The 27776-nt window shown below is 37.4% G+C and overlaps 1 protein-coding gene across 6 annotated transcripts in view; it reads left to right on the forward strand.

Annotated features, from left to right (window-relative positions):
* The window catches only part of RYR2 (ryanodine receptor 2), a 405629-nt gene that overhangs the window by 179312 nt on the left and 198541 nt on the right, over window positions 1-27776 (forward strand). For all 6 annotated transcript variants that reach the window (XM_068155143.1, XM_068155152.1, XM_068155161.1 and 3 more), the window contains 7 exons: window positions 7278-7352; window positions 10019-10175; window positions 16661-16825; window positions 18245-18366; window positions 21403-21586; window positions 22270-22405; window positions 26082-26177. In XM_068155143.1, coding sequence (XP_068011244.1) covers window positions 7278-7352; window positions 10019-10175; window positions 16661-16825; window positions 18245-18366; window positions 21403-21586; window positions 22270-22405; window positions 26082-26177 — 935 coding nt within the window. The remainder of the gene's footprint in view (window positions 1-7277; window positions 7353-10018; window positions 10176-16660; window positions 16826-18244; window positions 18367-21402; window positions 21587-22269; window positions 22406-26081; window positions 26178-27776) is intronic.

Genomic DNA, 27776 nt, shown 5'->3' on the forward strand with positions numbered 1-27776 from the left:
AGCCCTGAGGAGAGAGACTTGGGGGTGCTGGTGGACAAAAAGCTCAACATGAGCTCTCAGTGTGCACTTGCAGCCCGCAAAGCCAATCAGATCCTGGGCTGCATCAGGAGAAGTGTGGCTAGCAGGTCGAGGGAGGTGATCCTCCCCCTCTACTCAGCCCTGGTGAGACCCCACCTGGAGTACTGTGTCCAGTTCTGGAGCCCCTATTACAAGAGGGATGTGGAGGTGCTGGAACGTGTCCAGAGAAGGGCCACGAGGATGATCAGAGGGCTGGAGCACCTCTCCTATGAGGACAGACTGAAGGAGTTGGGGCTGTACAGTCTGCAGAAGAGAAGGCTCCGAGGTGACCTAATTGTCGCCTTCCAGTATCTGAAGGGGGCCTACAGGAAGGCAGGGGAAGGACTTCTCAGGATATCAGGTAGTGATAGGACTAGGGGGAATGGAATGAAGCTGGAGGTGGGGAGATTCAGGCTGGATGTGAGGAGGAGGTTCTTCACCATGAGAGTGGTGAAACCCTGGAATGCGTTGTCCAGGGAGGTGGTCGAGGCCCCGTCCCTGGGGGTGTTTAAGAGCAGGCTGGATGAGGCTCTGTCCAGCCTGATCTAGTGTGGGGTGTCCCTGCCCATGGCAGGGGGGTTGGAACTAGATGATCCTTGTGGTCCCTTCCAACCCTGAATGAAACTATGAAACTATGAAGATCTCCTCTCAGTTTTCTCCAGTGTAAACAGCCTTTCTTCATAGAAGAGATACTCCAGTCCCCTAATCATCACTCTGTCTGGTATTTCTTTCTCTCTCTTGAACTGGTGAATACACTAAAAATCTCTCTCTTCTCAGCAAGGCTAACATTATGTAGAAACTGTGGTAAAGGGAGTGTGAAGTTGCAAGTCAAGAAAAAAGTAATTTGATATGCTTGTGCATAACATGGGAGGAAGAGGGGTTAATTTGTTAATTTCTTCTTGAGAAATTAATTTTTGAATTTCTTCTTTCTGTACTGCCTACTTTTTCCCCGTCTGTCTAGTACTCCAAAAGAAACAAGTAGTCAGCGAATAGTACCTTCACCTTTGTGTTTCCTTATAGAAATACTGAGAAACAGTGCTGCTTAGAGCTTCATAAAAGACAAGTTTGATTTTCTTGTTGTTCAGGAGCTTCCTGTAATAAATAGTATATAAAGAGATGGGAGTATGCTTTTTTTTTTTTTTTTTTCCTTTTCTATGGTAAGTTTAGGTTATGTCTTTAAACATTTTTCACAGATCTTGAAGAGTAAAGTGGTAAAATGTAAATAAATCACTACTGGGTGTAAAGAGGAAAATAATGATAGTTCTAAACAATCCCGTTAGACAATTGTCTACCATAAGAATTAGTTTGGTAAATAATTTCTCTCTTCTTGCTTCCTTGGGCTGAGAGATACTAACTTTGTGCTTCTGCTGGCTTCTGCTTGACCTTGGCTGCATTGTTTTGGCTAAGTTCTAACTTGTCTGCTCTGTCTCTTGTCCCTTTTGTATACAGGGGGATAAGAGGGAAGCAGGGAGGGAAAAGCTATTAGCAGCTCCCCTGGTCTTTGGCCAGGGGTATCCTTGTGTTGTTCATTAGTTGTAAATACCTGTAAATATTGTAAATGCTGTATATTTTGTACATAATCATTGTATTTCATTGTAGACTGTAGTTTTGCTGTAAATACATCTTTCATTTGCTTCCAACTGAGCTGGTCTGGCAAATTCAGTGTTGGGGGGGAAATTTCAACCCACCACATTTTCTGAAGTTCTCTTGCTTTTCTGAACTATTTGTAATGTTTTTTGCTATATAAATCTAGAATATAATTTATAATTGCTTTTACTTTTATGGAATGAAGTATAATTGCTCTGTGCCCCACACTTTCTCCTCTTAAATTATTAGTAAATTGAGTTGCCTATTAACTCTACACTTCTATCTATAATTAGGACTCTTGACTGTTCAAAATAATATCATAAGAGGATAATTTGTGGCATACCTTATTTTGATTTGTATTTAAAGGCTAGTAGAATTATAATGCTTTTACAAAGGGTAATTTTGGCAGATACAAAACTGTAAGATGAATTATTCTATATTTCATTTTAATCTAATTTCCATAACTTTTTCTCAGAAGGCATGGCAAAGTGTGATCTATTTGGAGTATAATAATTCTATGTTATCCTTTCATTGCCTTTTAAAGTAGTCTGCTGGGAGATTACTGTGGCTGTGCTTGGTTTGTTCTGTTCCAGTATATGCTCTACAGAATGGTAATGTGAAGGAACACTGAGAAGTTCCATCTGTGTTGTGATTCACCAATTCCTCTATCTCACTTCCATTTTTCTGCTAAGGCCGTCTCTCTTTGCTTATTCAAATAAATAAGTGATCAGATAGTCCTAAAGTAAGAGACAGTCCTAAAATAAATCAGTTTTATTTTGTCTTGTCACCTGGTATCTAATCCTGGGAATGAATAAACTGTTTTGATGTGATGGATCCTCCTAGGCAGTTTCAAAAAATAGCTGCTGTTTTTCTCTGTTCTGGAAGCACTGGTATTGTTACATAAGTTTCAGTAGCAATGTGTTTTGAAGATTGCCTGAAGTCCAAAATAAAACATACGTTCTCAGGCTGGTTATACTCTCAGTGCAGACCTATGATACAGTGACAGTGCAGATAGTGTATTCATGATTACTGTACAAAGCTTCTTCTGATTCAAGGGCGTCCTAATTGGCACTGGAATAGGCATAGCAGAGTGGCAAGAACAGTCATACAAAATAATTATCTTCTGTGTCTTCTTTTGATTCCTTGATTAATTGTCGTTATGTGTACCCCCATGGGGTCTTGCCATGGTGCTGCACTGGTCACTAGAAGGTAGGATGCAATCATTCTGTTTTTGGAAGAGGCACATTGGTATTGAGTGGTGAATTGCAATTGCACAATGAGCATTGCTCCTGACTTTAGCAAAGTATCACTTGAGGTTCAACAAACTCCAAATTCTCAAACCATCCTGTCAAAATAGAGCCTTCATAAGAGAATGTACAGGTGTGGGCTAATTCCAGAAACATCTTTGTCCTTCCCACCTTTGAGAGTTTATTCAGTTAATCACATTTTGATAAGTCTTTTGCAAATGATCTTAAATGTTTTGGTTTAGTCTCAGAAATGGACGAACAGGGCTTTAAAGTAATGACAATCGTAATCACTGTGATTTAGCCAATCCCAGCTCCTTTTCACTTTTCCTTCCATACCATTCTATTTAGACAAGTAAAATAGTTTTTGATGTGGTATTATAAACTAGTGAAATCTATTGTACCCCAGAAAGGCTGGGATCTGATGCATATGAAAAATTATTTACGACTGAAATGTGAACTTGGAGAGTTTTCACCCAGCATAAATAAATGATCTTTCCCCCATACCCCAAAAGGCCAGCAACCCTTGAATAATAGTGGCTGTACTTTTTTTAAAAAGTAATTTCACAGAATCAGAGAATGTTAGGGGCTGGAAGGAGGGAGACTCCACAAGCCTCCTGGGCAGCCTGTTCCAGCGTTTGTCACTGTCAGAGTGAAAAAAATTTTCCCTTGTGTTTACATGGAACTTCCTATGCCTCCACTTCCACCCATTGCCCCTTGTCCTGTCGCTGGGCATCACCAAGAAGAGCCTCTTGGCACTCACCCTTTACATATTCCTAAACGTTAATGAGGTCAATTAGAAATATTCCTTAAGAGTTCTTTAGTGTTTTATTTTTCAAATTAAAACCAGAACTGCCTTGTCTATCATTGAAAGGAGTGGTCCATGTACAGTATGTTGTACTGTGTATGCCTTATTTTTGGTACCCTGAGTAATTCCAAGTTACTGAATTTTACTCCATTATCTCCTTGCTGTGGAACTTCGGATTTAGTGGTATGAAAACACTGTCATTTAATGTAGTTTATTTTACCCTCATTTAATGCCCATTTGTAGTCTGTGAGTTCCACTGCGGTGAGTGCCCTCTCTGCTCGCCAATACTTTAAGAAGAATATGAATTCAATAATGATTCTCTGGGAATTTTGATACATGGTAGTCTGTTTTAAATCTGTGTAATTAATGCATTATTGTAATTAGCGATGAAAGATTCGGACACTGAGCTTTCTTTTTGACGTTTACCATCACTTTGCTTCTGCATCACATCTCAACAAGCGAGAGGAAGATTCTGTGAGTAACTCATCGAAGGCACTGTCTGTTCTGAGCCCTTGGGTGGGGCACAAGGGACCAATGCTGCTGTCTGTGCTGCTGCTCATGGTGTCGTCATTACAGTGCTGGGAGGCAAGTCAGGTGACAAGTCTCAGCCCTGGTGACTGTTCACATTAAGAAGAATTAAACAGATGAAAAGAATGATGCTTCAAATTTAATGTACAGCCATAAGTCAGACAAAAAAATGACTTAATTATACCAATTAATTAACTAGATTAAAGTTTATAGTGAAGATGAACTAAAAATTCTCAAAGGTTCTGAATTCCTCAGAGAAATTTTCATTTGAAAGAAAAAGGGTCTGTATCTTTACTCCATAGATGTAGACTATACAAAGAAAGTGCTTTGAAAGAATGTTCAAAAATGACAGGAATTAGTTATGGGTATATGAAGCATTCTAGGGGAAGACTAACACTCATTGTAGCTCTCGTTGCAGTCTCATTCTTCTGCTGTTATTTGTACTTTCCTCATTCACAATTATGTTTTGTGATTTACAATTTTTCCTTATTGTTTGGCAAGTAATGTGCTTCTGCTGTGCATTTCATGATTTGAATTATTTGTTTATTTTTCATATCAAAGTAAATCTGTAGTAACTTTTTGAAATGTGGAGAGTTTTTGTTGCTTAGTCACACATCATTAAAGCAGTGTTTCATTTGACCTAGTTATATCACCGTCTGCTATGGCTTACAACTGTAAGTTTCAGGAAGGATTAAAATGCCACGAATCCTACTTCCTTTCCAGCATTGAGCTGTTGTCAACAGTACATAAAAAGAATTGAGATGGGTCCTATCAAATAATGTTTTTATTTAAAACAAGCTCTCATGGCTTGACTTGCTGTTCAGATAAGAGATACCTTTTATTCAAAGCCATCTTTTTCTTATTTTTGTTTTCTTTCTTTGTGCCAACTTGGATTTTTGTAGCCTGTATCTTCTTTTTTTTTCTGCTCATGCAGTCTTGCCATGCCATTCTTGACTCCAATTTCTGGGCTTCTCTTTTGCTTCCTTGTAGAAATCCTTGATCTTTAGCCCTTCCGTCCCCAGCTCTTTCTCAGTCTCTCTTCAGATTACTGTCCCTTATTGTTCTGTTGTTCTGCTGAGGCTTTGCTGTTTCCTTGTTGGGTTTTATCCCTTAAGTGCTATAACTGTCTTTCAGCTTTCACTCCTCTATTGCTAGTGTACACCTTCATTCATATGGAAATAAGAGTACAGTCACAGGATTTTTTTTAATTTCCTTTGGTTAACAAGGTGCACGTTTTTATTTAGGATTTCTTCCTTTTTGTCACCTTCCATGACCACATGAAAACTGTTAGCTTCCCTTTGAAGGAATAGAGGAAGAAACCTAACAAGAAGCTATCATTTTAAGTTCACAATGGGAGGTGTTTTAGATGTTTAAAATTACACGGATCTAGTTCCTATGTGTAATTTGAAGCTAGAAAAGAGTTCTCAGGCTCAGAAACTGTATGTCTCCAATGTGAGAAAGAACTTAATCACTGAAAAGTTACCGGGTACCAATGTAAAAATCAAATATTCTGGTTAATTGAAGCCTTGCTTTGACATGATTTCTCATAAAATTAAAGACTTGAAAACTACTGAATAAAGTTTTTACATTTTGTATTATGTGAGTACAAGAACTCCAAGTCTGTTTTTGTCAATGAGGTTCATACTGAAATAAGCTGGGATTTTTTTTTCCTGTATTACTTGTCTTTTTTCTATTTTGTTTGGGAGTGCTCATTTCTTTAATACTTTTTTAGCATATTCCAAGATTAATTTTAATACCTCTCTAGCTTCCTATATTAGCAGTACCAAGGAGAGTGTTCCAACTTACTATTTCTTTTGTCTTTGAACCATCTCTTCAGTGATGAGTTTTCCACTGTGCTAAGTATTCAGTCCCTCTGTATTACATCCACTGTAGGACTTTGGAAATTAAAGCCAAGTAACTACTAGATTTATGATTCCAAAATTGTGTTCCTCAAAAAAATATTCTAATGAACAATGGAAAATACCTACAATTTCAGTACTAATATTCCCTGAAGTTATGCTTTTGGCTGTTTTTGACAATGCTGATTTTGGCTGAAGATCACATTGCTCCATCTATAAGTTCTTCCATGAAACTGGGCCATTCTTTGGCAGTTCCTTGACGTGCTTGATCTGATAAGTATAGAGAGAATTCTTTGCATAAGTGACTCCTTAAGTCCAAGGAGTAGCTGCCTAAATCTAGAGTGGCAGTGCTTAATACTCACCACACTCCTCAGGGTTTACTTTGACGAGAAGCCAAGTTGCCTGTGTAGGACTTTTAGTGATCCTAAATCTAAACCACTTTGTGGATCTAATATAAATCACTTACCTGTGTATAGAATAATGGAGAAAAAAGACCCACAACCATGTTTTAGGCCTGAATGTTTTGGATTTGTTTTAACTTAAAGCACTTGGATTTCTGGATATACACAGGAACTAGAAGACTCATTGCATATAAAAATTTGAAAATAGGAAGCTGTTAAAATCTGAGATGTGTTAAGACTGTGTGGTAGTGGAAGTTCAGGTGCTAGGGTAATAAAATATGCTGTAAAATAAGTGAATGTTCATAACTCAAATACATTTTGTGGTTATTTTAATAATATAAGCTCTGAGAAAACATGTTTTTTATGAGTTGTATGTAGCAATTACAAATCTTTATCATCACTTGGTTTTTTTTTTTGTTGGTGTTTTTTTTTTGTTTTTGTGTTTTTGTTTTTTTGTTAGGGTCTAGAGATGTTGCAATCATCAGGTGTCTTTCCCCCACCCCCCCAATTTCTCTTTCCTTACAAGACTAAGAAATATGTTTAAGTGAGCACTGCATAAATATCATTCCTATGAATATCTCAGTAATAGAGTCTAAAGACAGTTAGACCAAAATTTGAGCAACTAATTCTGAAGGTTTATTTGATAAGAGTTGGTTTTGAACCTGATAACCTTTGAATCTGACAGATGCAATGATTGTTTGGACAGTCTTAATATGAGAGATGCAGTCAAGTGTACAAATAAATATGATAAACTTTTCCAACAGAGTGTTTAGTCTGTGCCTTTGATTTTCAGAACTGTCCATTATGAAGGTGGTGCTGTGTCAATTCATGCTCGTTCCCTCTGGAGACTAGAGACTCTAAGAGTTGCGTAAGTAAAACCTCTCTCAGAAAAAGAATTCCTTTTATCTGGGCACTCTTTGTGTAGTGTGACTGTTCCTATAAATTCACATGGATAACTACAAAACTGGACTGATAATACAAAAATCATCTCTCAAAAGTGCTCTATATCACTTTAATGAAAAATTAACAACTTCCTGTAGAGAATGTGTCTGAACACACAATGCTGTGCATGTGTTTTGAAGTTTTTATGACTGTAAATTCACAATTTACATCTTTAATGTGATGTAATCAGAACTGTTTTCCTTTAAAATGTTAATTTATATATGTAATCCCTTAATTAAACTAGTTGGAAGTCTTAGCAAAAATTTACAAAAAAATTACGCTACCTTGCACTGTGGAAATGTTGAAATCATAATAGGGAATTGAACATTGCTTATTAAGGTAATTGCATTGTAAATTACCCTTGAATTGTAATGGTAATATGTGCTTGTGATAGAATTTCTAGTGACAAATAAAACTTTTCTAGAGATAAATCAGGGCAGCTTAGGGAAAGGTTGCTCTCTAAAGATGCTGTTTTCTGTGTGTGAGTTTTATTTAATAGGATGATGTTAAACATTGCTAGTACAGGGAATTTTTTCTTTGTACTAAAATTGACCTTAGGAGTGCTTAAATGACAATAATGAAACTGTGGAATGATTTCTGGCCTTTTAATTTCCTCATTGCATGTACTTCCCTAATAAGCAGTGGTAGTGGAACAAGGTGAGGATTTAGCAAATTACAGGTTGCTATTACGACTGTCATATCACACTGACAAGTATTGTGTAGACACTTTTGAAGTGTAAACATTTGAATATACGTGACTGAAAGAAATGGTAAGAATTGTCGAAACAACTAAGCAAAAGCAGCTGCAGTCTTTGTTTTTAAGGAACATGAGTTTCTTACCAGGAAAACACCCCACATAAATAAATCCCAGGAATAAAACTCTTTCCTGCAGGTCGCTTCCCTTATTTATTTTTTTTTCTGTATGATATTCTAATAGCTATATACATTCACTACTGAACTGCAAGCACATTACTCGTCACGCAAATGCTTCAATTTATAGCAGCATATGTGTACCTGAAGACCATCGTCAGTTCTACTCCTTCCCAGAATGACTGCGGATACAACATTATTTCTGTTAGTTTTATACAGTTCTGAAAGAATCTTTGTTTCTGAGCTCTCCTCTGTAGTGGAGAACTGTCAAAACAAACAAACACCAACCAACCAACCAACACCACCATGCCCTTTGAGATGTCCTGCTTTGGGACACCAGATACTATTGCTCAGTGTTTTCTTTCCCAAAAGGTGACAGCAGTCGTATTCTCACATTGCAGAAAATAACTTTTTAGTAGTGACAAATGGCCTCACAAGATCCTTTCTGCTCAAAAGGCTTTTCCTATAAGCACAAATATTTTTTCCTATCCTGCAGGTATGAACTAGGGGCATGACTCAATTTCACAACATTTATTGCCTTTTCCTTATGGTCCATAGCTATTAGGTCCATGAGAAAATTGAATCAGACTGGACAAAAGGCAGCTCCCCAGTATGGCTCCTAGTGTGAAAACTGCACAACTGATGTGTTTTACCAGACCCAGCAATACAATAGCTGAGATTCATGACCTGACACACTTAATTGAGAAACAGAAGTTGTGCTGGAATACTGATATTTACATGTACTTTTGTGGAGTACACTGAATTTGCTATGTGAAAGACAGAAAAAAATTAAATAAATTTCTAAGAAATTAAACTTCCATATTTTCTTTCTCCCCAAAGTGCTCGTCCCTTGGCTTAAACAGAAGACACTATTTAGTTTACTAAAGAAAATAGTTGAGGGGAATGCGTCTCCTTTTTACAACTTTTTTTGGCCTCTTTAAAACCAATACCATAAAGAGATTTAGAAATTTAATCACTGAAGTGTAAACAATCCTGTTAAATAAAGCAAAAAAGCCAGGTATTGCTCTTGCATGTTAAACACCTCAGGAGTTTAAAACTGTCTGCCAAATTGATTTTGCATACTTTGCATACAGTATAGCTAGCTTTTAGGAAGACATGCTCAAACAAATGCATATTTGCATTGAATAGGTAAGTGCTTTGATGCCTTACATGTATGTGTCAGGGAAAACAAAAGCTATTTAAACCTGTGTAAATGCTAATTTAAGGGGTTTTCAGACTAGTACATGAATACATACATCCAAGATATATGCAGATTTATTTTAAGGTGATTGAAAAAACAAGGTTGGTGGTTTGGAATTTTTTTTAACACTATTAGAGTGTATCTAAAGTGTACTGACTGCTGAAAGTAGAGTGCTCTGGGAGAGGGAGCAAACCCAGCTGCTGGTAGATGAAATGTTGGAGAGGGAACTGGCAGATCTAAGCTCTTTCTGTACAGCATAAGCCTCCTTTTATGTAGGCGGTCTGTATCTTCTCTCAACATGAGTTCAGTCTGAACCAAGGCAATCTGTGCAAAGGAAGAGTTTAAGACTATTAGAATGTTTTATAGGAGATAATAAAAAAGTAGTCATTTTTGCTGATAATACAAGATTTAGAACTTTATTCTTTTACCAAGTAGTTGGCAATACTTTAAAATATTTTTGCCATTAGATAAAATCTATGTTTCATTTTAAAACCCCAAACATTTCCTATGAACTTTCTTAGGTGGAGTGGCAGCCACATTAGATGGGGACAGCCATTCAGACTAAGACATATAACAACAGGAAAATATCTAAGTCTCCTGGATGACAACAGTCTTCTTCTTACAGAGAAAGAGAAAGCGGATGTAAAGTCTACAGCATTCTGTCTTCGGTCTTCCAAGGTATGGAATCAGTGTAGCATTAATATAACCAGTAGTAATTCCAGTCTTTAAAGTAAGCAAAATTTAGATATTTCCTATTGCATGAATTGTTGGAGCCTTCTTAATTTTCACTGATTAAAAAAAAACAAACCACATCTCTCTATCTATATGCAATTAATAATCAGAAACCTTCTTTTACCGTATCTTCTTTGAGTAATGCTGTCTAGCTGTTTGTCGGTTCTTTGTTTGGCTTTTTTTGTACTGCTTGTCCACTTTTGACCAGTTTCCTTATTTCTTACTTATTTTTCTGAGAAACTTCCCTGGTACTTCACTGCTGGCTGACAGGGAAAAGTTACAGTATTGTGGGTTATTTAAATTAAACTGGAAAATCGTGATTTCTTTCATCAGATACTTTACTGTATTCTAATTTAAAGCTACTATAGTTTTAATCTTCATTTGACACTTTGAATAAGCATTTCAAGTTCAGAACAGTACTTTGTGTAGTGTGTAAACAGTTCAAAATACTGCTGTGATAAATTCTTTAATATCCTTTCATTTCTCATATTTTTCACCTGCAGCATGATGTTGCTGGAAATTTTCCTAAAATAATGTTGATTCTCTTTAAAAAAAAAGTTTGAAAATATATAGTAATAATAAACAGCATTATTCAATAACTTCTCTGTAGCATTTACTTGATATGTTTTTAGTTATTTGTCTGCTTAGGAAGACAAAAAAAATCACTGAAAGCAGTAATCTAGACTTTTGTATCTGATCACAAAGGCTTTAATTCAGGTGAGTGTTTGAGACCCAGAGAATGCATTTTTTTGGAACCAGTTAGAAGAGCCTTGGAAATACCTAAATATTTTAGGACAATGCAGTGCAACTATATTGGGAAACTCTTTTTACATTTACTGTAGGTCTCAGTAGTTTTTCTCCTTCAAAGAGGGACGAAGTAATTTATTCACTGATTCTCAAGATAAGAGTCTTCAGTAAGGTTAATCCAAAAAGAGTGGAAACATATACTGCACTCTATTGCTACATGTATTTAAAAAAAAATACTGTAGTAAAAAATATATGTAGTAAAAAAATACTTGAAGGAAGGTTTATTAGCAATAGAGTGTATCTTTGGCTCATATGGAGGTGGTGGTTCATCTCTATTGTGGAAGTGGTGGTTCATCTCTATTGTGGAGGTGGTTCATCTCGATTGTGGAGGTGGTGGTTCATCTCTATTGTGGAGGTGGTGGTTCATCTCTATTGTGGAGGTGGTTCATCTCTATTATGGAGGTGGTGGTTCATCTCTATTGTGGAGGTGGTTCATCTCTGTTATGGAGGTGGTGGTTCATCTCTATTATCAAAGCAATGGATACATATGTGTTTTGGGGATTAGGCAATGTTGTATTTGAAGTTTCTTGATTTATTGTTGTTGGCATGTGCAGTTTTTTTATGTTTGGTTGGTTTGGGGGGGGTTGGTGGTTTTTTTTTTTCACATAAATTTGGAAGTCTTATGTGGAATTATTTAGAGGATTTAGTTTTTGAAGTGATTTTGTTCTATCATGTTCAAATTAAAAAGTCAAGTTCTTTTTATTTAGTTGTCATTAAGTGACCAAACTTATTCTGTGATGAGCACAGTAAAGATAAAAGGCTTTGGGACATGTAGAAACATTTTATGGTAATCAGTTCTTGAAGTAATGCAAGTGTATTTTAAGAGGATTCTATAACCTAATCAGAATCCAATCAGATACAATCTTACTGATATTTAAATATGGATTTTCAAAGGAATTGATAGTTTGAAATACAATATTTGATATAATTTTGTGGATATCAACACTCATTTTAACTAAAGACTTACTTTGAAAGAATTATGGAGAAGGAACAGGGAAGGATTATTTGATTTAGTCTTCATTGCTGAAGATGAATCCAGTCTTCTGCTTAAGACTTCTAAAAGGAGTCTCATACTTCATTTTATTAGATTACAGGCATTGAAAATTTTAGCTGCTTTCCCTCTCTTGAAAAGAGCATTAAATAAATATTTTGAAATCATAGAAAGGCTTCTGTAGAGAAGATAAGCAGCTTTAGGAGTCTCTTTTCTCCCAATTATGTATGGACACACCATCCAACATTTAATTTGTATTATTGCATGTAGTTAGCCCAAATGGTAACTGATTCAGGTGCAAAGGTCTTATTCATAATTTTAAACACATTAGCTGCCAGTACTGCATTTTAAAAGTAAGCAGAAGCAAACCAGAGAGCTGAAGTTTTTTTATAAGATGTCTTATGTGAATCACAATGCTTTTCTCAGATGCTGGAAGCATTGTGCACACACATGCATGTGTACTTTCCCCCGCCCCAAACACAACATTCTGGTACAGCTGTTCAAAGATTAGAGGCTTCTTACATTTTAAAAGTCTTTCAATATCTTAGCAAAAAAAAGATGTGAAATCCTAAAAATATCACAAGCCAAGCAACACTCAGAATATGTGGTTGTCCTGAAGATCTAATAGTCTCTTTATTTTTTTTTAACACCAACACCCACCCCCACCCCCGCACAGAACTGAGCTTTGTGGTCTGGTTGTGTTATATATTGCCTTAATAGTTACCATTAAATGTGAACTACATTGACTTTCAAACACCTGAAATTCAGAAAATTCTTTCTCTTTTGTAATCCTACTTCACTCATAGGATGGTCCACCTATATCTACAATTTATTCCCCAAACAGATGACTCTTGTATGGACTTGAGTTTGTAGTGTTTGAGTTCTGTGGAAATATTTTTCTCTCTTGTATTTGCTAAATATTGATTCTTTTGATAAAAACCATTACCTTAATATCACTTTTCCATTGAAATCTTCACAGAATCCTAGAATGTTTTGATTGGAAGGAACCTTAAAAATCATGTAGTTCCAATGGCCCTGTCACGGACAGGGGCAAATTCCACTTCATCAGGTTGCTCAAAGCCCCATCCAGCCTGGCCTTGAACATTTCTTTCTTCAGCTGTGCTTGAGAAGTGGACCAAATGTCTGTACTGTGAGAGATAATTTGGACTGATGTTGGTAAACCTTGGCTGCCAAGGTTGCCAAATCTGGTTTTGGGACCTGCTACAGTTTTGTTCACCTCTGCTATAAGCAGTCCATTTCTTTCATCCCCCACATGATAGTCAGCTTTATGCTTCCCTTCCCCAAGCCCACAGATAACCTATTTATTTCTTTTCCATGCAAGTATCACATGTTCCCTTTCTCCCCAGCACAGTTCTGCCATGTCACTGACCTATTTCCTTCAAACTCTTCCACAGGACAGCCCACCTTCTCCATATATAGCATGTGCACATGTTTATACATTCTGTAGGAAGTCTACTTTTCCTGTCCACGGTCTCAGTGGACAGGTGATTGCCATCAGATGTATTAATAAATAGATTTTTACCATGTATTAATCAACAATATTTTAATAATTACAGCGCTTAAGCAATCTGGCATTTACAAGGTAGTGAAATTAACAGCTTGTTCTGGAAACATTTTGATAGTCTACATTGATGAATATGTTATACCTATAGGCTTAATGTTATGAGAAATAACAATAATAAAAATTTCATTTGAGTATTTCTTTTAATTTTTAAGCGCTTCAAAATACATTTGTAATTGTAGAGTGAAAATCTAGTTACAGAGTATCTGCTTTCCATTATTAAATACTACAAAAAGTCCTTTAGTAAATTAGAGATTATTTACTATTCATTTTAAACCCACAGTCTTTGTCACATTTTCCTGCAAAGCTGTCTCCCCAAATTGTCAAGGCACATTTATGTTCTGTAGTCATTCTCCCTGTCTTTCCTGATTGTAATAGGATAGAACATTTAGAAGTTTGGAGAACTGAAGTAATTGACTTGCCCTCTGTGCCTGATTGTGAGAAGCAGAGAAAATGGAAGCTGTATTTGGCTGAGAGGATTATCTTGGACCTTGAGTGTATGGCCTAGAATAGACCTGCAATTTTCACAGATAAGTTTTTTGAACAGTGGTTAAAATGAAGCAACTTCTTATTCAGGCATGTGTGAGCACATGCAGAAGCAGAATACAAGGAGTTAGGCTCACTGGTGCACCTCTGTTGTGGGTTTAAGACTGGATGTCTTAACCATAGAGAAAACTTCTCTAGAAGGACCAGATTGTCCTGGGAGTGGACACCAGAAAATTGTAATCTGTGTTATTTAATTCCCATCAGGCTGCATGTTGCCTATATGAAGGGGGTTTGCAGTTTGTTCTGCCCTTTTTCTCTCCTCCTCTGCTCCCAGTGCATGCCAAGCTCTTATCTCTGGTATTCTGAGGGGGGCTTTCAGCCTCGAGCAGTCTGGCTAATTTTCACTACACAGTTTTGGGCCTAGGCGGGAGGCAGGGAGGCATGAGGGGCAGGGTGGACATTGAGCTTTGGTGTTTGGGCCTGGCTGGGGGAAAGATTTTTTGGAAGGTTCTGCCCTAGTGAGATTTTGGAGACCTGGGCCAAGGCTGAATATGAATTTATGTATTTGGTATTGTTGTATATAGTTGTGAATAGTATTTCCATTTAACTTTGCAGTTCTGTGTGTGTTTTTATTTTATTCCTTTGGGGAGGGGCTGTGGCAGTTTAGGCTGGGTGCCTCCTGTTGCTGCCACATAAGCTACGCCTCTGGTGTTCTGAGTGTCCAACCCAGTAGGTGGACACAGGAAGCTGTGTATGTCATACCCATAAATCCTGTACCCTATAAATCCATCTGCAAAGTCATTCTCTTCCTCTTTCTTCCCTCTCTGCTCCCATGGGAGATGCTCCCTATTGGGTAACAGTGGGGGAATATCTCAAGGCCTCTTAGCCCTGGCTAGGCCTGATGACAGGAGGAGAAGAGGGAGGGCAGTCACAAACCTGGCCAGCCTGACACTAGCCTGGCGGGGTGCGGAGGGAAAGAAAAAGCCCTGGGGGTTTTGGGTATACCCTCAGGTGGGGAGAAGGGAAGTGTTGGCAACCTTTGGGTGTGCTGGAAGTGACTCTCTACGCTTTGGGATATCTTGCCACTATGCTTTGTAGTTTCTGTAAAACACTAATTACTTTTCCATTTAAACTCTCCATCACTTTCCAATCCATATGTGTGAGTGTCATTCTTTTGTTCCTTTCAGGGGCAATAGAGGATCTGTCCGGCCCTAAACAAGGACAGGGGTAAAATGTCTTATGTTGAGAAGATATAAGCTACCTGCCTCCACTGTTGAAGCTGTGAAAGGGAAAGCAAAACAGCTATTGCACATTATAGTAGTCTCAGCTTCAGTGGCTACAAGTGTAATGTATTGCCTCTCTTCTCAGAAGAGTGATGAGTAGTTTTCTGTCAATAACTTGATCACATGAATCAGAACTAATGGTTCTGTGGTTTTGGTTACTCTCAATGGAGAAGATTTTTGCCTAAAATGAAACTAATGGTGACAGACTGAGGAATAGGCTGGTCCAACTAGCTAGTTTTGGGCACAACTATGTTAACACCCTTCCTATAGTTAACAAGATATATATTTCTCCTTTGTAATATATGTTTTCCATATTTGCCATTGGATTTGACAGCTAGTGCAACCAGACAAAAGATCAGCCAGTTGAACCATAAGATCTTGGAGAGATTAAATGGATAATCTGCTGTGAACCAGGAGGCATAGGCTGTTTTATAAATTGATTGATGTCTGTGGAGAAAGAGTTGGTTCTTAAAAGATCTAGATATCAGTGAACACTTTAATACAGACTAGAGTTTTGTTCGGAATACTAAATTTTATCTTCTGAAATGATTGCTGACTGTATAGGACACCAGCTGGACTGATGCATGGCCATGTCATTCTTCTTTTGTAGCATGTCAGCAGGCTGGCTACAAACACACAGAAATGGGTTACTTCTCTCAGGATATACTGAGCCCATTGTTGTGCAGTAATGGGCAGTGACAGACTAGAGGCTGTCTCTCTGTGACAGTTGGCAACAAATTTTAAGGAAGTGCTCTTTTTTTCCAGGCTGGGGAAAATAAAAAATGCCCAAGGAAAAGCTTCTGGGTGTTAATGCCTGTTTCAGCCAGGGGCTTTGATGTATTTGGTGTTTTGTAAGCTTTCAAGTTTCAGTAATGACATGTACTGTTGATTATGATTGTGGTCCTTTCCTAGGCAGGTGAAATTAATACATCAAGCATTCATAGTATAACAAGCCCAGGTTTTGGGTGGGTGGGATCTCTCTCCCCATATTGGCACTTGGTGCCACATGGCACTTGGTGCCATGGTCTAGACATGAGGTCTGTGGTGACAGGTTGGACTCGATGATCCTCGAGGTCCCTTCCAACCTTAGTGATACTGTGATACTGTGATATTGTCCTCACATTTTTAACTACAAGTTAAACTTTCACCTTTTTAAAAACCATTTCATTAAAGATGGATCTCAAGTATTCATTTAGGTCCTGTTTTGGACTATTGTTTAATATTATATGACGTTACTAACATACTGGTTATTCTTGTATACCCTTTTTTTCTTCTTCTTCAGGAAAAGTTGGACATAGGGACAAGAAAAGAGGTGGATGGAATGGGTGCACCTGAAATAAAATATGGGGATTCAATATGCTTCATACAGCATGTAGATACAGGTTTATGGCTCACTTACCAATCTGCTGATGCAAAGTCTGTAAGAATGGGTTCTCTGCAGCGGAAGGTAAGACTGTAAATAAAACGCATTCTGTTCAGTCACAGTCTGATAGGGCAGCTGGGGAGAACTACTGGAGGCAACTAATTTCTTTGCTTCAAGTATTCTAAGCATGTTGTCTGATTCATTTTGAAAGGTTGTTTCTTTTTAAGTCATATGTTGAAAAGTTACATGATGGTTTGAATTCTTAAACTGGAAGTAAAACCAAGTATACAAGTTGGCCTGTAGACATTAACCCACAACACTGATTAATCTGAATATATTTGATGTTAAACTAAAATACTATTCATAGTCTTTCTTCAGTGTGCTCTTTGGATTGAAAAGGCTTTTATTTCAAAGTAATTTTTTCCATGTTGTGAGTGTATTACCTTTAGGGTTGAAATGTTAAGTCTTGAGCCCTGGTGGATTTCTTCTTCTAAAAAGTAGCCAATGCCAAATAGAATGCTATTTCAACATAATGAAACAGGAAAAAAGATTCTTTTACAACTTAACACATCTTCCAGAAGCTACATTTGTGTTAGTGTTTATTGTAAACGCTTTTCCTTTGCAGGAAATAATTTCTCTACAAGGAAATACTGCTTTAGCCTTCTTTTAAAAAATAAGATAAAAAAAAATATATGTTTTTTCCAATTTTCTGCGACTGTTTTACATGACAAAGGTACAAAGCTAGAGCAACATCTGGTGCACTTGGAAGGTCACACCTTATATTTTTTCATATATATGTATGTGTCTATATCAGATATGTATATATATACATAAACCCATGTATTTTTCCTATAAATATTTAGTATAATATTTAGGAAATAGGTTTTATATACATAAAATGTTAGTGATTATAATGACAATATGATTGATAATTGTAATAATAATTGTTATAATGAATATACTTACATAAAACTCAAATAATTCCAAAGTGATTCAAAATACTTACTAAATTATTTGTGTATAATAATGTATATATGTGTGTAATGTGTGTGTAATAAAGAAGATTCTAACCTAAAATAGTTTAAAATAGCTAAGTCTGAATACCTTCAGACCCATGTCACAAAGCATGATCAGAAAAGGACAGTAGGACTATTGGAAATGAACACTTCATTTGACCATCTGTGTACTTTAGTGTTCTGGTGCTATGTAAGGGAACTATTTTTAAAGTTGGCAACAGATTTGTGATTTTTAATATTTTTTTAAATAATGTGAATTGCTTACAGAAAATGTGGCTTTGAGAATATTATGGCACTGACCCTGCTGGCTCAGTACTCTGTGCCATGGACATGAGGAAATAAAACATACAATCGTGTTTTTAACTGCATTCTTTTTGTATGTGACTTCTTAATTTTGTAGCCTGCCTTTACTATATGAGTTTTCATACTTCTTATTTGTAAGACATTTCACATTTGCAGTGACCACTTTTTATTTTTGCATTTTCAGGCAATAATGCACCATGAAGGTCACATGGATGATGGCTTAACATTGTCCAGATCTCAGAATGAAGAATCCCGTACCGCACGTGTCATCCGTAGTACAGTCTTCCTCTTCAACAGGTTTATAAGGTGTGCTTTTCAAATGGTATTTTCTTCCCTTTTCATTTTTCCCCTTCTATTTTATTCAAGCTGTCCTTTAACACAACAGCTAACAATTTAGCCCTCAGAAAAAAAACAGGTGATTACTTCTCAAGCCAAACTTTATGCCAATACTCTATGTGTTATCAACAGAGATGTACCTTGAGAGGTATTGGTCATTTTATTTTCTCTATCTTCTAATATTATTGTTCAACCTTGATTTGTATGCATAAACATAATGAAAATGTAATCAAAACATAAAGAGAGATTTTTCCTTGCCATACTTTGCTGTCTTTTCTAAGTATGGTTTTTAAAAGTGCTCTTACTTGAAAATCCTGGAAGGAGGAGATAACTGTAGAACTGTTGTCATAGGTTGAGTCTTAGTCTGCTGCTGTTTGTACTATCCTGCCTCATGCCAGCTTCAAAATGAAAGTGCTGGTTGGAGCAAAGTATTACGGGTTTGAAGTTTGGATTATATCATGGGAAGCTTCTTCTTCTGGTTGCTGTTTTTGGGTTCTGGGTTTTTTGGTTGTTGGCTGTCTTCTGCTGAGATGGCAGCAGGACAGGAAGGGATGTAGCTCCCTGGCTTGGGCTTAGTTCATAGTGTTCAATTTTATTTAATATTCTGTAATATTTAATAGTATGTTATCTATTTAAAAATACTGCAAGATTTATGCCGTTTACATTTATCTTCCTACTTGAACTGTTCTTTTAAATAGCACTGATAAAATGCTAATTCTCAAATGTTTGTAACTTTGTAACTTTAATAAATGATGAAAGACCCCTCTTACTGCTGTCACTAGCTTTGGAAAAAGAGTGATAGGCAATAAGACAATATGGAATTATTTCACAGGAGCACATTTGTCACAATATGCAAGATGGGGACCTGAATCAACCATGTCCTTAATCAGTTGCATGGCCAGAGACATAGACATGCCAATTTCTTGAAAAACATTTACCCAGGTACTTAACAGCAGAGAAAATCTCTTGCCTACTGCACGATAGTTAAAATAAAAAAAGAAATGCAAGCCCTAGGTCACTTAATAAATAACAGATTTTCTTAGAAGCTTCTAAGAATACTGTGAAAGATAAGGTCAGAGAAAGACAATTTAATGATAAGGTTTCACAAATCAAGATACAGCTAAATTGCAGTGGAGGTTTTTGCAGAGTGCACAGGGAGTCCAAGGTAGTGTTTAACAATTTCATTTTGGCAGGATGCTGCTCCAGGAAGAAAACGATGAACTGGAGAGAATCAAAATTATTCTCATATGTGTGCCTCAGTTCTTTCCCATTAAGTCAGTAGAAAAATTGCACTTCAGATAATGTGCTTACAATAAAAATTAAGGTTTAAAGATAACATTTGTATTGATCTTTTTGAAACATTGCATTATTTATTTTAAGAGGGTTTTATTATTCAGCAGTATACTGAATTTAAAATGTTTCCTAAGTTTAAAAGTTTTTCAGCCCTTGTTCACCATTTATAATGAAATGAACGACCTGCCATTTCTGAACATGACTAAAAGAAAGAAACAAACCCAAACATCTTCCATCCCTTCCTCCCTTCCCCCAAGTACTTATCAGTGTTTTCTTAATCCAGCAAAAAAAAATCCAGAGTATAAAATAGGACGTATCATACATATCCTGGGAGCAATCAGTGTGCTGTGCAGCTTGGGAGAGAAGACTGATGAGGGCAGCTGGGGGTCAGGTTGCCACGGTCCTTTGGTGGCTCTAATGAAAGAAAAGAAGGACATGAATGTAGGGCTGGGAGTGTGCTCCTGTGGATATGACAGGGTCCTCTGCCAGCTGAAGCTCAGTGGTCTTTAGGTCCCATAAATGGAGCCCTGGTGAAAACAAAAAATGGACTTCTTTGCTACATAGCTGGGTTTTGCTCAAAAATATGCTAGGAAAACCCCCAACTTTTTACAATGACAGTGCTGGGACTTAATCAAAAGACAAATCATGAGTGTGAAATAAGCCCCCTTCTACTCTCCCCCACTGTGTGCCACCAGGGTTGGCCCCCTTCAGGGCTGCTCCTCTCCCAGATCTTCAGGGCCCTGGCTGGTTCCTGCAGAGAATTTCAGGATCCTCTGCCACTTCCCCAGCGCTCTGAGACTGGGTACTATGTTTGCAGGCTGTCAGCACACCCGGTTTCTCTACCTCTCGTGGCCCTTCCTGCTGCTTCCAGAAGTTTCTGGCAGGCTTGCTGCAGCCCCTGGCTAGTGCAGCTGCCCTCCCAAGTCCCTGCCCACTACCTGGCTCATGTGGGAGCCAGAAAGGTGTGAGTGAAAGCCCTCTTCTTAGACTTGTTGCATGGCACTGGTGAGGTCTCAGCTGAAACAGCCACATTTCAAAGAAGGTGAGGTTTAAATGGAAAAGAAAGGTACCTCAGGATTCCATAAAGCACAGTGCTGAGTTTACTGGGGACTTGGCTAGGTATGGGACAGGTGCAACATGTGTGAGAACAGTCTGCCCCCTACTTCTAGGAAATGGTGATTTTTAGACTATGGCAAGGCCAAGACTGAACTGCACAGCAGGGAAACCAAATGGCTAATGAAATGCTGGGACAAAGTGTGAGGAAGAACTTCCAGCAGTGAAGATGGCTGAAGAACAGCTTAAGAGCCTCTATGGACTAGCTGTGGCCTCTTCATCTCTGTAGGGCTAGTTCTTTCATGTCTGTCTACTCCAGCCTCATGCTGCTTTGAACAAGGTTGCAGTAACTTCTCTTGATCTTTTGATCTGCCTTTGATGCTACTAAATGCATAGGAAGGCTATTAAAATGTGATTTCAGTATTTTAAAAAAATGTAAGAGAAACTATTTTTTTATGCTTCCAGTTTGATGGGAAGGGAGGGGTGAATTATAAAGTAAAGAATGGGTCAGACATAAATAATTTTTGAGAAGTTACATAGCTGTCAGAAAATTCATTGAGCTTTAACATGTAAACAAACTTTGCTTTTAAACCAATAAATAGTTTAAATGATCAAATGCATTAATATCAAATTCTCAGGAGACTTTGCATCTTCTTGTAGGGGCCTTGATGCTCTCAACAAGAAAGTGAAGTCTTCCACCATTGATTTGCCTATTGAGTCAGTCAGTCTGAGCCTTCAGGACTTGATTGGCTACTTTCACCCCCCTGGTGACCTTTTGGAGCATGAAGACAAACAAAACAGGCTCCGCGCACTGAAGAATCGCCAGAACCTCTTCCAGGAAGAGGTACTTCTCTATTTTATTCCTGATTTTCTACTATGTTCTCTGCAAGCATTATTTCTCAGTGTCACTAGCATTGTTGTCTAATCTGGAGCATACTTGCAGTGCTTTTTTTTGTCATGTAATAGTCAAATGATTCGCTACATTTATAGTCTCTTTAGATCTATTTGGTTTCCTATATACTTAAATAAATGGATTTAAGGCTGTATTGGGGGGGGGGGGGGGGGGGGGAAGGCAGTATTAATATGACTTTGTGCCCTGAATTCTAAGCATAATTTACTCATGTGTATTACTTCTTCTGTTACAGTTAAATCTCTTGATGCAGAATGCTTTAAGTGTTTTGATAATATTGCCCATTATTTCTCTGGTAATGATAATTTCCTATATTAAGTCAGATGCCTAAATATATTCCAGAATATAAACTTGCCTAAAATTAAGTTTTGAAGGATGTGGTGGTTTTTGTTTTTTTTTTTTTTATTGTGACCATCCTAAATAGTAAAATTTTACTATCGCAGTCAAGGAAAACTTTCCATAGGGATTGCTTACTTTACTTGTGTGAATCTCGGTATATATTCTTATGTTTTGCCTTTCATGTTTTCCTTTCTTAGATTTCTGAAAATGGTATGTATTTGCACCTAAACAATGCTATTATTTTTTTTCTCTGACAATATGAGCCTTTCCATTTTTAGGGTATGATCAACCTTGTTCTTGAATGTATCGATCGCTTGAATGTATACAGCAGTGCAGCTCATTTTGCAGATGTAGCTGGGAAGGAAGCTGGAGAAGCATGGAAATCTATTCTGAATTCTTTGTATGAATTACTAGGTAAGGCTTATTATGGGTTACCTGAATTGGTTTAGCTCAAAGTAATAATCAGATAACAAGGAACAAATACCTGTTGTAACAGAAAAGAATTTCTACTGTGTAGAAACAAGATTTGTGTATTTTCAGTTCCTTGCATGTACTTCAAAATAAAATCCACAGAACATATTTAAATAATGTGATGTTTCTAATAATATTTATTATTATAAATAGCATGTTACTGACTTCAATTAAATGGTCAATTGCTTTTACTTACCATAGTATTGCTGATGTGTCTTGTATACTGCTCAAAAATGTATGAATAAAATACAGGTGAATGCACTGGTGTTTGTGAGCCATGACATTTCAGTCAGTTTTGTAGAAGTCTGTATTTTTTCACACAATTGGCTGCAAAACTGCAGCATCAGTCTGAAACTTCTGTAACCAAGACCTTGTTGTCAATAATGATTAGCGACCATAGCATTATATGAGGGTACAGTGTGCCATGGAATGGTTCAGGTGCTTTTAAATACAGTATATAATGAAGATCTTGTCTACTTGCAGTCCTTGAAAAAATTCATAATATCTTCTCTAGTGTTACTTGGTGTCTTGGTCAAATATCTAATTAGTATCACTTAATTACACAATTAGTCTACATTAGTGTGCCTATGCTGCTTTCTTTCAGTAACACATCAGCCCTAAAGTGAGGGCTTGCTTACCTTTAATCTTGCACATTTGTCTAATGCTTGAGTTTGGACAAAGTCATACTGCAGGATTGCTATCTTGCTTTGCAGTAAAGTAAAGCTGTTAATGTATAATTTAGACTAAGTATTATTCCTGAAAATGTTGGTATTGAAAACGTGTACAAATAATGTTATGTTATGTGTCAATTAAAAACTTCACAACTGAATATTGAGTTTGTAAACTAAAGTGAGTCAAGTGGTTAGAAAGTGCCCAGCTGAATGTAGTGTGCATATTATTTAATCTTTTGTGAGCATGCATTGTGAAACATGATCACATACTAGTTTATCTGTATTTTAGCGCTCATTTATTATCGGTACTTAAAATATTTGATTTTCTCTTTGCTACTCAGTGTGTGGCATTGAAACTTATTTATTGTGAGCTTTTTAATTAATGTTTGGAAAACAAAGCTATAATGTTGGAGTTGTTTTGTGCCATTTATGGTTATCGATTTCAGTAATTAGATACAGAGATGTAAAAAGATCTTATTAATGCTAGTTCCCAAATTAAGAGCTGTGAGGTCTGACCTTTTATCCAGTAGTATTTAATGTGCAAGGCATACTGAAAACTTACAGTCCTTCATATTCAAAGACACAGAAAATGAAATTACAACAGCACACCTCACTCCACATAAATTCTCCTTACTACCTCATGAGAAAGCAGGGCCATTGAGGCAGGAATTCTATGTATAGTACTGTTATAAGGCTTTTCCATAAGCAAAATAGGTACATCATCTTGTTTTCTTGAAATAGCCAAATAATCTTAGGGAAATAAGAATATGCAGCATATCGTTTTCTCAGTCCGGAGGAGGGGAGAGAGACATATTAGTTCTTTTTAAAAACATTCCTGTGTTGTGAAATTAAGGCACAAACAAGGCCAAATATCAAAAGTGAGGCTTTTTGTTGAAACATAAAGTGAACAGAAGAAGGGATGAAAGGGGGGGGGGGGGAGAGAGAGAGGGAGTGAAAATGGAGAAAAAAAGAGGGAGAGCAGGAATGGAAGTATACCACCCAGGGAAGGGGTGGGAGAGAGAGAGGGGGAGGAAAAATGGAGAAAAAGAGAGAGATCAGAAAAGGAATTATATTATCACCCCCCTCCTTCCCTCCTTGAGATGCTTTCTTTGGATGGAGGAAGTCTGAGGAAAGGTGCTGCCTCTTTGGCTTGGAGGAGAGGAGGGAGAGAGGAAGAGAGGTCAGAGAATTTGTGTTTTTTATTGGTGTGTGCTGTCCTCAGCTGGAGGAAAGGAGGGAAAGATCCCAAAGTCCAAGTCCTTTTCAGCTTGTGTTGTCTGGTGATGTTTCCAGCGTGTCATATTGGCAGTGGAGTTCTCTCTTACAGCCTTTGGTAGTGGTGGTGAGATATCCTGGACTGCTGCATCCAGGCTGAGCCATAGTGGTGCTCCCCAACCTAAACTGGTATAGCTCAGTGTTTTTCATTCAGTTCTTTTAATCACAGCTTCCTCATGGCCCACAGCCTAGTCACATTAATGCATATGTGACTGCCAGGTGTGCTATCTGATGGGCAGAGCTGACACATCAGGTGGGTCATTTACAACAATCTTATCTTTGTTGCGCCTTCCAGCGGGCAGGTACCAGAGTGGCTCCAACTGTATTCTTTGTACTCTTCAGAGATATACTTGCAGGAATCCTGTGGACTAAGACTTTGGAGGGTAAATGAGCCCAAGAAAGTTGGTGAATTTTTAAATGCCACTTCCTGCAAACCCAAGATATGCATGTTCCCTAAACACACCCTAAAATTTTGGGTACATGTGCCAGGAGACCTGCATGGATGAGCAAGGAGCTTCTGAAGGAAATCTCATGGAAGAAAGAAACTTGCAGTTCATGGAAGAAAGGACTTCTCACATAGGAGAACTATGGGGTAGTTGCCACGGCATGTAGGAAGGCAACAAGGAAGGCTAAAGCTCTCTTGGAATTAAAATAAGCAATGGAAGTTAAAGAGAACAAGAAGGGCTTCTTTAAATAGAGGAAGAGGACGAATAAGGCAGGTGTGGGCCCACTGCTGAATGAGGAGGCTGCCCTGATAACTGAGGATGCAGAGAAGGCAGAGATGCTGAATGCCTTCTTTGCTTCAGTCTTTACTCCTAAGACTGAACTCCCCAATGAATTCCAGACCCTGGGTGATGAAGAAGAAGCCTGGAGGAGGGAAGACTCTCCACTAGTCAATGAAGACTGGGTTAAGGATCAGTTACATAAATTGAATATTCACAGGTCCATGGGGCCTGATGAGATGCAGCCAAGAGTGTTGAGAGAGCTGCCTGATGTTGTCACTCTACCACTCTCCATAATTTTATCCCCTCATCATCAAAAAATTCCTCTCTCATATTCAATCTAAATCTATACTCTTCCAATGTAAATTCATTACCATATATCTATGTTTGTCCTTCCTCTACTACAAATACATGCTATCACTCTGAACTCCGATTCTTTTGTATCACCAAAGAATGTACAGGAGTATATATAATGATGTGATTTTAATATACGACTGACCATATCCTGGGTTTAGTTTCTCTAAAACGGGATGCTAGTCTTGTTCAGAGTAGTGGGCAATAAAAGAGGCAACTCTTGGTCTTTTTTGTTTGTTTTCATTGCTAAGTGGCTGTGTGTCTCCTCTAGTGCATAGCTTTATAACCACTGAATACTAACCATTCTCAAACTTCTGCTGAGCTGCATTTATGAAATCATCTGTGTATTTTTCAGGGATTATTGAGATGATTGAAAGGCAAAATAATTCAAATACTTTAAATGTCAGCTTCATGCCAAGGGTATTTCTTATGCTTAAATCTAAGTGTCACTCACATTATTTAAGTTTAAATGAAGAACATAAATAATTAAAGATAAGAATCTTAGTGAATCATTCCTGTCAAGGCAAGACAGAGATTTGTTTCATTTAAATGAATTTATAATTGTAATTATTTCTTTTTCTCTCTATTCCCCAATAGCGGCTCTGATTCGAGGGAATCGTAAAAACTGTGCTCAGTTTTCTGGATCTCTTGATTGGTTGATCAGCAGATTAGAAAGACTGGAAGCCTCTTCTGGTATGTTTTTTAGCATTTTAGCTTCCTTATTTAACTAGGTTTTGTTCTTCAAAATTGTCCGTATACTTGTTCAGTGTAACAGTCATGAAGTTCCTTCTATGAGAGTGTAAATTATATTAATAACATGGCATTTATGCTTGTAATACTCTCATTTATTTGTCATAAATCTGTTCCTGAGATAAACTGACCATCAGAATAGGAAAATGTTTTTGAATGTCAATGGTAGGAGTGTTCTCCCTGTCAGAGACAAGGGTAAACTGTCATGACATTCACTAGCTGATTGGTAAAATCTTCAGCGGATGATTGCAGTTATGAAGAGCAGTTATACATTGATGCTGCTTCTCTTGGAAGTTGTTATTCCCTTTGTCAACTTTTGAGGCAAGCAGAGAGTTTAAAAGTCAGTTATTCTTCTCTTGAGCTGGGGGCCAGTATAAAGACTTTGAAGGATTTGCTGATGTAAGCCCCTCTAGGCAGAAGTGCTTCACAGAAACATTTCTGCAGAATTTTGTTTTATATTTTGCTTCAGAACTATGGGTGAAGGATGTATGTAAGTGTACTGTTTTCTTCCCATTTGATCTGTTTCAGCTGTGGTTTGTTTGGGATGCTCTGAATCAGGGTATGAGGCAACAGGAACATAGGAGTCTAAGTATGTGTTGCTACTTTAGGTCTTAGATGGTGTTACAGTTAGCTTCTCACAGCACTGGTGTCTAGCTAGAGATTTGCTGATCGTCCTGTCATGGTAGGCAGTCTAGCGATGCTCACCCAACAGATGTTATAACTGAATATTCATGATAGTTTACACTGGTGTTTGAGAAACCTGCCCTGTAGATGCTGCAGTTTTCTTGCTTTTGTGAGGACTTGAGTAACAGAGAATTTAAACTGAAAAAAACACAACAACAAAAGAAGTATTTGCAAATTTGAAAAATCACAGGCTAGATTATTTCTCCATTATAGTCCATCTTCGGTGTGAGAACATTCACCTAAGGAGAATGTTCCCATGGTTATGCAGTTGCATGGGATTTGACTGCAGCCTTCTTAATTTCAATGTGTTTCTTCAGTTGTTCATGGTGAAATGATATCCTGGGACTTAATTTTTATAACTGAAACTCTCAGGGTTGGGAGTTTTCAGAAATAGTGCAAAATTTTGTGCTTAACCTTGGAGGTTGAAGACGAAAGTTGTTACGACGTCTCTAAAAGTTCTGTGTTACATGGTTTCTGTTATGTAAGTATGTATTTTAAAAAATTAATCCCAAAGTAAAAATAAGGTTTGAAAATTAAAACCTAGGTGTTTAGGTTTATAATATTCTAATAAGATACAACATGAATTCTGCAAACTGCAAAGTAATCTGATGTTATAGTCATACTGCGTAATGAACCTCATGACATGCTCCAAAAATTCTTAAGGTAATAATACTTGCAGTGCTCATTTGTTCTGAGTTTTCTTGTGGAAACTAGGCCACTTGAACTCCTTCCCCATATCTTATGGTAGCATAGCTTCCACGTTGCCTCCAAAGTTAGTTTTATAATTAAGAGTGTTTCTGGGTTTGGAGGAGTCAGTTATACAAGGTTATATAATTATGCTGGGCTTTAGTTATCTTG

Source organism: Melanerpes formicivorus, unplaced genomic scaffold (assembly GCF_026170545.1).
Source record: "Melanerpes formicivorus ecotype bairdi unplaced genomic scaffold, bMelFor1.0.p_v2 SCAF_2, whole genome shotgun sequence".
NCBI classification, from domain to species: domain Eukaryota; kingdom Metazoa; phylum Chordata; class Aves; order Piciformes; family Picidae; genus Melanerpes; species Melanerpes formicivorus.